Raw genomic sequence first — 13,003 nt, 5'->3', positions numbered from 1 at the left:
CATGGTCTCTCAAAGAAATAAACATTATACCGGTTGTGATGGGAGCAACTAGCCTAATAAAAAAGAACCTTCAGAAATACTTAGAAGCAATCCCTGGAAGACCAAACTGTAAGGAATACTTAGAAGCAATCCCTGGTAAACCAAGCTGTAAGGAATACTTAGAAGCAATCCCTGGAAGACCAAGCTGTAAGGAATACGTAGAAGCAATCACTGGTAAACCAAGCTGTAAGGAATACTTAGAAGCACTCCTTGGTAAACCAAGCTGTAAGGAATACTTAGAAGCAATCCCTGGTAAACCAAGCTGTAAGGAATACTTAGAAGCAATCCCTGGAAGACCAAGCTGTAAGGAATACTTAGAAGCAATCCCTGGTAAACCAAGCTGTAAGGAATACTTAGAAGCAATCCCTGGTAAACCAAGCTGTAAGGAATACTTAGAAGCAATCCCTGGTAAACCAAGCTGTAAGGAATACTTAGAAGCAATCCCTGGTAAACCAAGCTGTAAGGAATACTTAGAAGCAATCCCTGGTAAACCAAGCTGTAAGGTATACTTAGAAGCAATCCCTGGTAAACCAAGCTGTAAGGAATACTTAGAAGCAATCCCTGGTAAACCAAGCTGTAAGGAATACTTAGAAGCAATCCCTGGTAAACCAAGCTGTAAGGAATACTTAGAAGCAATCCCTGGAAGACCAAGCTGTAAGGAATACTTAGAAGCAATCCCTGGAAGACCAAGCTGTAAGGAATACTTAGAAGCAATCCCTGGAAGACCAAGCTGTAAGGAATACTTAGAAGCAATCCCTGGAAGACCAAGCTGTAAGGAATACTTAGAAGCAATCCCTGGAAGCCCAACTGTAAGGAATACTTAGAAGCAATCCCTGGTAAACCAAGCTGTAAGGAATACTTAGAAGCAATCCCTGGTAAACCAAGCTGTAAGGAATACTTAGAAGCAATCCCTGGAAGACCAAGCTGTAAGGAATACTTAGAAGCAATCCTTAGAAGACCAAGCTGTAAGGAATACTTAGAAGCAATCCTTAGAAGACCAAGCTGTAAGGAATACTTAGAAGCAATCCCTGGAAGACCAAACTGTAAGGAATACTTAGATGCAATCCTTAGAAGACCAAGCTGTAAGGAATACTTAGAAGCAATCCCTGCAAGACCAAGCTGTAAGGAATACTTAGAAGCAATCCCTGCAAGACCAAGCTGTAAGGAATACTTAGAAGCAATCCCTGGAAGACCAAGCTGTAAGGAATACTTAGAAGCAATCCCTGGAAGACCAAGCTGTAAGGAATATTTAGAAGCAATCCCTGGAAGACCAAACTGTAAGGAATACTTAGAAGCAATCCTTAGAAGACCAAGCTGTAAGGAATACTTAGAAGCAATCCCTGGAAGACCAAACTGTAAGGAATATTTAGAAGCAATCCCTGGAAGACCAAACTGTAAGGAATATTTAGAAGCAATCCCTGGAAGACCAAACTGTAAGGAATACTTAGAAGCAATCCCTGGAAGACCAAGCTGTAAGGAATACTTAGAAGCAATCCCTGGTAAACCAAGCTGTAAGGAATACTTAGAAGCAATCCCTGGTAAACCAAGCTGTAAGGAATACTTAGAAGCAATCCCTGGTAAACCATGCTGTAAGGAATACTTAGAAGCAATCCCTGGTAAACCAAGCTGTAAGGAATACTTAGAAGCAATCCCTGGTAAACCAAGCTGTAAGGAATACTTAGAAGCAATCCCTGGAAGACCAAGCTGTAAGGAATACTTAGAAGCAATTCTTAGAAGACTAAGCTGTAAGGAATACTTAGAAGCAATCCTTAGAAGACCAAGCTGTAAGGAATACTTAGAAGCAATCCCTGGAAGACCAAGCTGTAAGGAATACTTAGAAGCAATCCCTGGAAGACCAAGCTGTAAGGAATACTTAGAAGCAATCCCTGGAAGACCAAGCTGTAAGGAATATTTAGAAGCAATCCCTTGAAGACCAAACTGTAAGGAATACTTAGAAGCAATCCTTAGAAGACCAAGCTGTAAGGAATATTTAGAAGCAATCCCTGGAAGACCAAACTGTAAGGAATATTTAGAAGCAATCCCTGGAAGACCAAACTGTAAGGAATACTTAGAAGCAATCCCTGGAAGACCAAGCTGTAAGGAATACTTAGAAGCAATCCCTGGTAAACCAAGCTGTAAAGAATACTTAGAAGCAAAGAAAAAGAAGAATTAGAATTGATAAAAAAAAAATTTTTTTGAAAACTCTGTATATCAACTACAAAATTTCATCCTAATTTTTTTGCTTTATTTTACTTCAGTCGAAGTTCTCAGAAATCAAGAGTCCCACTACCTGGAGCTAACACTTGAAGTCTATATGAGATACATAGATATTCGAATGTTCAATTTAAGTTCTTTATATCTCAAACACCGAGTTAGTAAAGAAATTGAGAACATAATTTTCCTCTCCCCAATTAACCATTTACATACGTTGTGGTATATGTTTTATTTTGGTTTCTTGGTCTTACTTGATTCCATGACAAGAATTTATCTAGTCTGGTGGAGTATCCAGCTTTGTGCTATTACTTAGATAAGGTGCACGATTCCTCGTAAAAGCAAATGTGGGTTAGCTATAGAAACAAGATCTTATTTGGCCAGCAAATACTATGTGATTTTGAATATTTGGTCAGAGTTTACTTCTAGGGAAAATTATCCTCATGTCAGGTTATTCTGACAAACCCCTGTACAGAGAGACCTTAGATACTCGAGGACAGTGTTTAGAAGGCATTCAAGTTCTCTCCAGTAGGCATGTTCTCTATAGTGTGCTAAAAATCAGGAAGCACTGGTTCCCCCTCGCCAATCTTTTTCAAAAAACACCCGACTAGCTGAAACCACTGTCAAAAATTTTCCCCACTCTTTATCTGTGCCTAAATCAAAACGTAGATTTCATGAACAAAGCTTCTTTCTTAGAACTGCACGCCTGTGGAACTCTGTTCCGTCTGCCTGTTTCCCTCCTGATTATAACCTGGATGACTTCAAGTCCAACACAAACAAATTCCTGATGAACTGCCCCTCTAAGTAATGACACCTTATCAATTCTCCAATACTATTGCTACACTATCCCATTGATTACTGTACACACAATAACCCTTATCCCCGAGTGGCCATTGGGCCTTGATAAGTGGTGAACTCCATGTAAAAAAAAAGTAATTGTTTCATTTTTTTTTCCACCAATTTTGTAAATTTATCCCTAATTTTGCCGAGTAACTTTCATAATAATTGTTTTCCATGAAAACTTGAAGTTTCATCTAGCATGTACATCATTGAATCTACAAAGCACACATATACATTGGTTTTATACAGTAGTTGGTCTCATTCAACTTTGAATTCATACCATAGTTGATTATGTGGGAATTGAAATTCCCAGGTTAACTCGATTGTTTCCCTTTAACTCTGATAACCGGAGAGCGACACATGGGACTTCCTGTTTCTTATATCCCTCCCTCTTTTCCGCTGAACTCTCAACACACCAAGATGTGACAGAGCCCGCTCCTGGTTGGCATGGCCACCCAACCAACTCTCCTGATTAACCGCAAGTAACGTTACTCCTTTCTAAACAAACTCTTATTCTTTCGATCTATATCCTTATTATTTCTCATCTAAATTTATGTAAATAAATCTACATTCTTTCACTAATATATATCGGTATGTTTCGTCATCATTATACAACCTTTTGCTTTTCAATCAAAAATGGCCACGAGACAATTGATTTCATTAAAATTTGATTTTCCTCCGAAAAAAAAATACTTGATCAAATTGAGTGTTTTTTTTTATGAGAACTTAATTCTATAACAAGTACGTACGATATAATATTTTTCAATATTTCCATTTCATTTTTTAATGTCTTGATTAAACTGTACAAGTGTCGAATTTTATCCTCGTCCATAGAAAACAACAAAGAAAAAACACACACAAAAAAAAGGACTCACATTTAAAATAATAAAAAATGGCAAGTGTAGAAAAAACAACTAAAAAGATGTTGTAAAGTAGCAAAAAAAACATGAATTTATTGGAATAAATCTGAAACATGATTTCTATGCGAGCGATTAAATGTGCTCAGAAACAACTACCACAACGTGTACAAACAGACAAAACGATTGCTTTCCAAACAATTCTGACATTTTCAGCAAATGAAATAATACAAAAAAAATGAGAAAAGCAATTCCAATGTTTAAAAAAATAAAATAAAATATGCCGGAGGACAATTCTCTAGACCAAACAATTTACCGCCAGTTTAAAAACTTTCAAATTCCTGCAAAAAGAAAGGTTTGCTTTTTATGCAGAAAAAAACTGTGATCGTTTGGATAAAATTCTTGTTTAAGAAGTTTGGTGCCGTTTTTTAAAAATTTCACACACACACACACAATATATATATATGTATATATATATAACAGGTATATTTGCTAAAAAAACAGAAGTGCTCAATATGTTAGTAGAGCTAAATGTTTTTTATTATTTCAACCTCGGGTGTATTAACTTAATTCATTACAAGTTGTTTCAATACACGAGATAGTTAAAAAAGATTTTTTTTACTTAAATCATCTGACGATATAGGCAGATAATTTTTATTCTGCCTATTGAAACTTATAATGAATTAAGTTAATACACCAGAGGTTGAAATAATAAAACAACACACACACACACACACACACACACATATATATATATATAATTTGGCATTTAATAATTCTGTGTGGAAATTGTTTGACAGCCCTGAGGTAAAAGCTTAGCAAATGGAGCAAAAGGTGATTTTGTGGCTGGGTTCAAATCTCATGACTGGCAGGAATTGTCACCTTCTACACTGCTGATTGCATAAGAACTGAGACAGTAGTGTTTCAGAGGTATAAAAATAATTATTGTTGAATTATAATATACATATATTTCAAAAATTAAAGTTTACAAAAGGAATAAATTTGAAAACTTAAAGTGGGTATATAAATAATATTTACAGGACAATTCTAACCAGATGAAAAAGCTTAATATTCGAGATAAAGCACAGACATCAGAAAAAAAAAATCAAACATTTTGTAAAGTAGAATTTACAACATCTATTGCTCAACACAAGAAATACAAGTCGAATATTAAAATTTTATTATTCCATGGAGATCAAACAACTCTTATCCTCAGCTGGAAAAAATAATTAGCAAAATAATTTTTTTTTATTACATTTTCACCCCAAACAAGGCACATTGCCACTTTGATGTAGGGGCTACTATCAGGGACCTAAGCTACAGGGGTACTATGTAAGGAGTTGGGCAGCAAATGTTGGTTCACCTTACATTTGAACTTCTGCATGTCAGTACAGTTGGGGAAGCAGGGACCCGGAAGGGAATTCCAAAGTCTAGTAGTTCTGGGGAAGAAACTACTGGAGTAGAAAGCTCTCTTACATCTAGGGATTTCTACTGTGAAGGGGTGGGATTTAGCTGCTTGTCGGGTTTGTTGGGGATATTTAAGTCGAGGGGGTACAAGTGCTTGCTGTTCATCGGAGCATACACCATTATAATACTTCTATAACAGGCAGAGGGATGCAACATTTCGTCGATGGGACAGAGGTTGAAGCTTAGATGACAGTTCAGGACCTATTAGGTTGGTGACTCTCTTTTGAACCTTGTCTAGGAGCGAGATACTAGTAGCAGATGCACCAGCCCAAATAAGACAACAATACTCGATACATGGGCGAATGGTAGCCTTATAGAGGTACAGGATACTTTTGGGCATTAATAGCTTTCTAGCACGGTAGAGAGAGCCTATTTCTTCACAGCAGTCCTGGCAATACTCTCAATGTAATTGTTCCAACTCATGGTTCCTGTGAACGTTAGGCCGAGGAGTTTAAAAGAAGTACTTTCAGATAATGAGTCTGTGTTGTCAGTTGAAAACTTCAAAATGTAAGATAACTCTTAACATAGGGTGATAGGAGTAAGAAAGTCCTTGTTGCAGACGACACTATCCTAAAATAAAAACAAAAGTGTTAAAATGCACAAGTGCCTTAAAGTGTGTATGAAAATATATTTATTCACAAAATTTTTTATTTAATTAAAAAGCTTAATATATACTTTAATTTTGTTTTTTGTTTGTTTGTAAATAAATTTTAATTACTTAAACCTTTTTTCCTCTAAGGATATGAGAGCCATTCTTTGAAACTATGGAATAAGGACATTTCAATTTTTAACCTTTATCCGTTTTGTCAAAATTAAAAATGTTGCAAATTCTAATTTACAACATTTTCAACTTTCCTTCTAATATACAGGGTGATTCTAAAATAACTCCCTATTCTAAAATAACTCCCTATTCTAAAATAACTCCCTATTCTAAAATAACTCCCTATTCTAAAATAACTCCCTATTCTAAAATAACTCCCTATTCTAAAATAACTCCCTATTCTAAAATAACTATAATTTAATCAAATGCAGTAATGTTTCTCAGTTTTTGTGTGCAGGTTACTTAATTAATGTGTGGTACTTAAATCTGCGTTTTTCTTTTCTTTTCAGATCTGTTATATAAATTTGGTTTTTAAATCTTGAAAGGAGAATACGTGAAGTTATTAGTTTCATCTCGCAAGAGCTTCTTGTGAAATCAGTTGATGCGGTTCATGATCGACTTGAAAAGCTGGTAGCGAATGATGGTGGCCATATTGAATTTTAAATAAATGTCCATGTAATTTACTTTCTCCTTATATTCATTAATTGGAGAAATTATACTTCAAAAATATACTATAGTTGAAAATAAGAATTACATATGTAAACGAATATGTTTGGAAGGCTAGACAACATTGTTTTTTTGATAGAAACAAGTGGAGCACAGTGAGTGCACAGTGAACGAGGCATAAAAAAATGACTAAGTTCAGCATCCCCCCCCCCACATTTAGCCTCAAAAGTTCCCAGGGAACATCAAATTCTGGTGAAAATGAATAAATGGTGCAGTCTTAGGCCTTAACATATGTAAATTTGAGTTCTGCACCATGCAAAAAAAAAAAAAGAATGACTAAATCCATCATTTGCCCCCTCCCATTTAGCCCTAAAAGTCCCTAAGGCCTTAACATATTCAAATTTGAGTTCAGCACCATGCAAAACTGCTAAATAGACATACACAGAAAATTTTGGACATATATGGGAAAATAGTCCCAGAAATGGAGTGTTTTTATTAGCCCTAAAAGAGCTCCTGGGGCACACCCAAGAGTTATCGCAAAGTATAGACAAACAAAATTATATAGAAATCAGTTAGTTACAACTTTTAAGAAAGTTTTATAAAAATCCAAGGCATCCATTTTTTTAAATAAGCACAAAAGTATCAATTTTAGCCATTTTAACCTGAAAGGCACCTCTAGGCGAGCAACCAAAGTTTTCCCGGAAAATCTGTTCTGTTACTTTTTTTTACTCATATCATGTTTAATGTTTGTGCGAAATTTTAAAAAATTCCAAGGCAAAGTTATTGAGAAAAGTGTGGACAGACGAACGGGTGAATGCACAAGGGTGAATTTAGAGGTTCACCCTCCTTTTGTCGGGGGAATCAACAAATTTATTTGCTTAAATCAAATCAAATATATCTGATTTGATTTAAGCAAACAAATTTGTATTAAAAAAAAAATGCGTTGTCTTTCTAAGTGTATTTATTTACATATGCAATTCTTATTTTGAATTATTTTGAATGATATGCAAGTTACAATTTTCATTAATTCAATTTGCGCAGATAATGTGATATTCTGCTGATGACTTTTACTTTTTTTTTTTTTTAAATCAAACCATTACCAAGACCCATGGACTAACACCATCGCTTGTAGAATAACACTATGCAAACTAGAAAAGGAGAAAAAATAGACTCTTCATTCTTTTTTTTTTATAAGGTAGTCACCACTTATCAAGGCCCAGAAGCCACTCAGGGATAAGGGTTATTGCGTGTACAGTAATCAATGGGATAGTATTGTAGTAATCGTTAGTATTGGAGATTTGATAGAGTGTCTTACTTAAGGGGGCAGTTCATCAGGAATTTGTTTATGTTGGACTTGAAGACGTCCAGGTTGTAGTCAGGTGGGAAGCAGGCAAACGGAAAAGAGTTCGACAGGCATGCACTTAAGAATGTTTAGCATTGAAATCTGATTTGATTTAAGCAAATAAATTTGTTTATATAAAAAGAAATGTATTGTCTAGCCTTGTAACTGTATTCATTTATATACGTAATTCTTATATTATAGTTATTTTAGAATAGTGAGTTACTTTCGGATCACCCCGTATATATGTATTATAGAAATGTGATTCAGGGGTGGAGGTTACTTATATTTGTAAAATTATTATCGCAAGTGTTGTTCTTTTAGGAACATTTGTTTACTTAACTTGACAACATGTTTCTCTTCAACATGACTTTGTATTGGTTTTTTGTTTAGATGAAACAATTTACCAAATCATTTACTAAAATAAAATATGAATTTTCTCTCTTTATTTTAATTTCTTTATCATTTTGGTTTTGCTGGGAATGGGGCGTTCATCCGGATTCTAGATATTCACCTACTATTTCAGTGACTCCATATGGAAACTCTAAAATTTACTGTACAAAAATACCAGTTTTCTTTCTAAGAGTCTAACTGTTCCTTTGCGTGCAAGTGAGGACATCTATCAATAGCGTCTGGCATCCAGATATTAGGTGATTCTGGCCTTAATCACTGGGTAACATAAGCACATGGACACACCCGTTCCCAACAGATCACTGAAGTTAAGCAACATTGAGCCTGGTCATTACTAAAATGGGTGACCAATTTTGGGGAATACCAGACACTGTATGTAGGAGGACACAGACACTTCCCTGCAAGTTGCAAATAACCTAACGTTGTTATCTCTCCTAATGGAGATATACATGCAACTGGGGACCGATTGTGAATTTCATACTCCCATGGAACTTCCTCCTTTGGAGGAAGATGGTTAAACCCAAATAGGGTTAGTGCTGTTCCACACACACACACACACGTTGGGTAGCAAAACACTGTGTTTGTACGTCTAATTTTGTATATTTACTTAAATTACTTTTCTGCAAAAAAATATGGCTTCTCTCTTTGGGGAGAACTTGAATGCCTCCAGGAGAGAACTTAAATGCCTACTAGACAATGTCCTTGTGTGTATCAGGTCCCTCTGTACAAGGGTTTGTAAGGACTACCTGATATGAGGATACTTTTTCCCTAAAGTAAACCTTCCATTCTCTTTGTCACATTTCATTTTCCTTCAGTCAAAGTTATCAGAAATCAAGGGGAAATAACACTTGAATGCTATACGAGATGCATAGATATTCGGATATTACATTAACGTTATTTATCTCGCAAACACTAAATATTTCAACTCGCTTAGAATTTGCGACTCAAATAAGATCTCCTCGGTATGGATCATCATTAAAGAATGGTGCACTTTCTCCAAGTGATGTTACCTCGAGTAATAACACAAAGCTGGACACTCCACCAGACTAGATGAATTCTTGCCCTGGAATTTGGTAAGAATAAACGATCACAAACAAAGATATAACACATTTAAATGGTCAATTAGGGAGAAGAAAAAAATGGAATCTTAAGATTTCTATTATTCCAGTAACAAGACTCATGAAAAATAATTTTAAAAACTACCTGGAAAATATACCCGATGAACCAAGTGCAAGAGAGATTCAAATAATTGCACTTAAATGGATGGTCAGAATCTTAAAAAGATGTCCGGGTTGGAATTTAGAGCAATTGAATGTTTGGCATCGGGTAGGATGCCCCATTATCAGCTTGAAAAAACTGATAAGAAAATTTAAAAAATAAAGACAACTGGAATGCTTAGCAGACACTGTCCTCGGAGTTTGTCAGGAGAACCTGATGTGAGGATACTTTTTCCCTACAATCAAACTTTCCATTCTTAGTCACATTGCATTTTCCTTCAGGCGAAGTTCTCAGAAATCAAGAGTAACTGACATTTGAACTCTATACGAGATACATAGATATTCAAATATTACGTTAACGTTATTTATCTCGCAAACACAGAGTTAGTAAAGAATTTGAAAACTTAATTTTGCTCTCCCCAACTATTTTAATATGTTATAGTATAACTTTATTTTTTGGTCTCTTAGTCTTACTGGGTTCCAGTACAAAAATTGATATAGTCTGGTGGAATATCCAGCTTTGTCTTGCTACTTGAGGTAACATCACTTGGAAAGGTGCACTCGTTCCTCTTATAAAAAAAACTGTGTAGATAGTCATATCTAGATCTTATTTGGGCTGCGAATACGATGTGATTTTGAATATTTAGTCGGCGTTTATTTGTAAGGAAAAGTAACCTCAGGTCAGGTTCTCCTTATAAACCCTTGTACAGAGACCTTAAATACTCAAGAATAGTGTCTAGTAGGCAGATAATGTCTATATTGTATATACTCATACTGTCTTTGATGTGCGATTTCTGCATAAAGGATGTCAGAGAGATTTCACACATATGATCTTTAAATAGGCATATTGCGATCTTATTTTGGCTGCGAATACTATGTGATCTTGGATGGTTAAACCCAAAAAGGGTTAGTGTCGTTCCACATACACACACAAATACACACGCTGGGCAGCAAAACAATGTGTTTGTAAGTCTAATTTTGTATATTTACTTAAATTACTTTTCTGCAAAAAAAATATGGCTTCTCTCTTTGGGGAGAACTTGAATGCCAACAGGAGAGAACTTAAATGCCTACTAGACAATATTTGTAAGGACAACCTGATATGAGGTCACAAAAAAATTTCCTCATGCCAGCTTGTCCTGACAAACACTTGTACAGAACGACCTTAGACAATCAGAGATAGTGTCTAGTAGGCATTCAAATTCTCCATTGTTTTTTACTCACATTCACCCCTAACAAGACATATCGCTACTTGGATGTAAGGGAACTATTTGAGACGATGCCTAAGAAAGATTAACAAGATGTTGGTTTACATTACATTTAACTCATATGGTCTTTGACATGCGATTTTTATGTAAAGGATGTCTGAGAGATTTCACAAAAAATATCGTCTTTCTCAAGTATGCCTTTTCATATGATCCTTCAACGTGCCGTTATGTCGAAATGAAGTGCCACAAACTTGACATGTATATGGTTTCTCTCCAGTGTGTATTCTCAGATGATTTTTCAGTGACGACTTCTGTGCAAATGAAGATTCACAAAATATGCAGGAATATGGTTTTTCCCCGGTGTGTGTTCTGACGTGTTCGTTTAAAATCCGATTTTCCGAGAACGATCTGTCGCACATTTCGCAAGCGAATGGTTTCTCTCCACTATGCGTCCTCAGATGAATTTTCAAGCTCGACAGCCGCGAGAATGAGGCTTCGCACAACTGGCAGGAATATGGTTTTTCTCCAGTGTGTGATCGCAAATGAATTTTCAATGGTCCCTTCTGTGTGAACGACTTGTTGCACACTTCGCACATATATGGGCGTTCGCCCGAGTGTGTTCGCACATGTCGCTGCGAATCGGCTTTTCGCGAGAATGTCTTTCCGCATATGTCACACGAAAACGGCTTCACGATCTCGACTCCAGAGTGCGATCGCAGGTGCACCTGTAGTGGCGCATTCTGTGTGAAGGACTTGCCGCACATGTTGCACGAATATGGGCGCTCACCTGTGTGAGTTCGGTAGTGTCGGTTCAAGCCACCTTTATGAGAAAATGACTTTCCACATATCTCACATGGAAATGTCTTCCTTGTTTGCGCTCCAATATGTTCGAGTTCAGACATTTTAGTGTAATGTATGTTTTTTTTTTGTGTTTGTCTTTTACTCGAGAGTAACCACTTATCAAGGCCCAAAGGCCACTCGAGGATAAGGGTTAATGATCGCCAAAGGTGTAGGTTGGGTAGAATTTAGATCATTTACTCGCTTTCACAAGTTCCCTCACTTTTTTCTAAGTGCGTCGAACAGAAACAATGTTAGACATACATAAAAAATGATATACAATGGACATATATAGTTTTAAAAGTTGTAAAAACTTTCAAATGAGTTGTAGAAATTTTCAGGTTAGTATCTGAGGGCACGTTAATTCACTGGGAGAGATGTACCCCAGTCTTCGTTAAGACATGCATCTAAGAGAAAGAAATTGATGTAAAAACCTGCAATCTACTGTATACGTTATCCTGTGGCAGTCATCTGCACTGACAAAGGTTATAGTAATACCGAAATGTGTGGCTGGTTCCACACAAAGCCTTCACCACTATAAAAAAATCATCTGTGCAGATTTCTGAGCAACTTACTAGTTGTAGCAGAACTCATATGTCGAAATCGACAGGAGAGTCCATCATATATATACATATATGTGTGTGTATATATACATATATAGTTACATATATATATATCTATATATATGTTGTAAAGTTATAATTATATAAAAAAAACTGTAAATTCTATACCATTTTGTAAATCAGGTTTGAAACCGTTGTACATTTATTTTAGCCCGTTCTTAAGTTAAAAACGTATATTTCTTTTTTACACACGAGACGCTTCACTAGTTCAAGAAATTTGAATATAATTTTAACTGAAATATATATATATATATATATATATTAGTGATTGGTCGATTCTATTATTTTTTCTCAATTCAAATACAATTGTCAATTCTGATTCTAATTCTTTATTAATCTCTAAAAACGTAATTAAAAAAAAATGCTTATTTTGTCTGGATTACTGTAAAACACATCTTAAATGTGCATATATTTTCTCATACGTAGATCTGATACCATCTTCTCCATCTGCCATTTGATATGCTATAGTTTGGATATTTCACTAATCATTATAACTTTTTTCCTTAGTGTGTTGAACAGAAATTATATTAAATATACTTACATAAACTATATTAAATATACTTACATAAACTATATTGAATATACTTACATAAACTATATTGAATATACTTACATAAACTATATTGAATATACTTACATAAACTATATTGAATATACTTACATAAACTATATTGAATATACTTACAT

The 13,003-nt window shown here is 35.3% G+C and overlaps 1 protein-coding gene and 1 long non-coding RNA gene across 2 annotated transcripts in view; both read right to left on the bottom strand.

The window, feature by feature from the left end:
* Positions 1-13,003, bottom strand: part of LOC145269673 (uncharacterized) — a 73,711-nt gene that overhangs the window by 44,519 nt on the left and 16,189 nt on the right. The gene's annotated exons all lie outside the window — the stretch shown is intronic.
* LOC145269671 (uncharacterized) lies at positions 4,020-12,972 on the bottom strand. The gene has a single exon (XM_080125380.1). The coding sequence runs from the start codon at positions 11,756-11,758 to the stop codon at positions 11,045-11,047; it is 714 nt and encodes a 237-aa protein (XP_079981506.1). The 5' UTR covers positions 11,759-12,972; the 3' UTR covers positions 4,020-11,044.

The sequence above is a fragment of the Euprymna scolopes genome, chromosome 45 (genome assembly GCF_053919585.1).
Source record: "Euprymna scolopes isolate OS-2025 chromosome 45, ASM5391958v1, whole genome shotgun sequence".
NCBI lineage: Eukaryota > Metazoa > Mollusca > Cephalopoda > Sepiida > Sepiolidae > Euprymna > Euprymna scolopes.
Note: the sequence above shows the minus strand (reverse complement) of the source record. Positions and strands in the feature narration are given on the sequence as shown.

What these genes read in the sequence shown, in the direction of transcription:
- LOC145269671 (XM_080125380.1), bottom strand. Translation starts at nt 11,758, where the DNA reads ATGTCTGAACTCGAACATATTGGAGCGCAAACAAGGAAGACATTTCCA.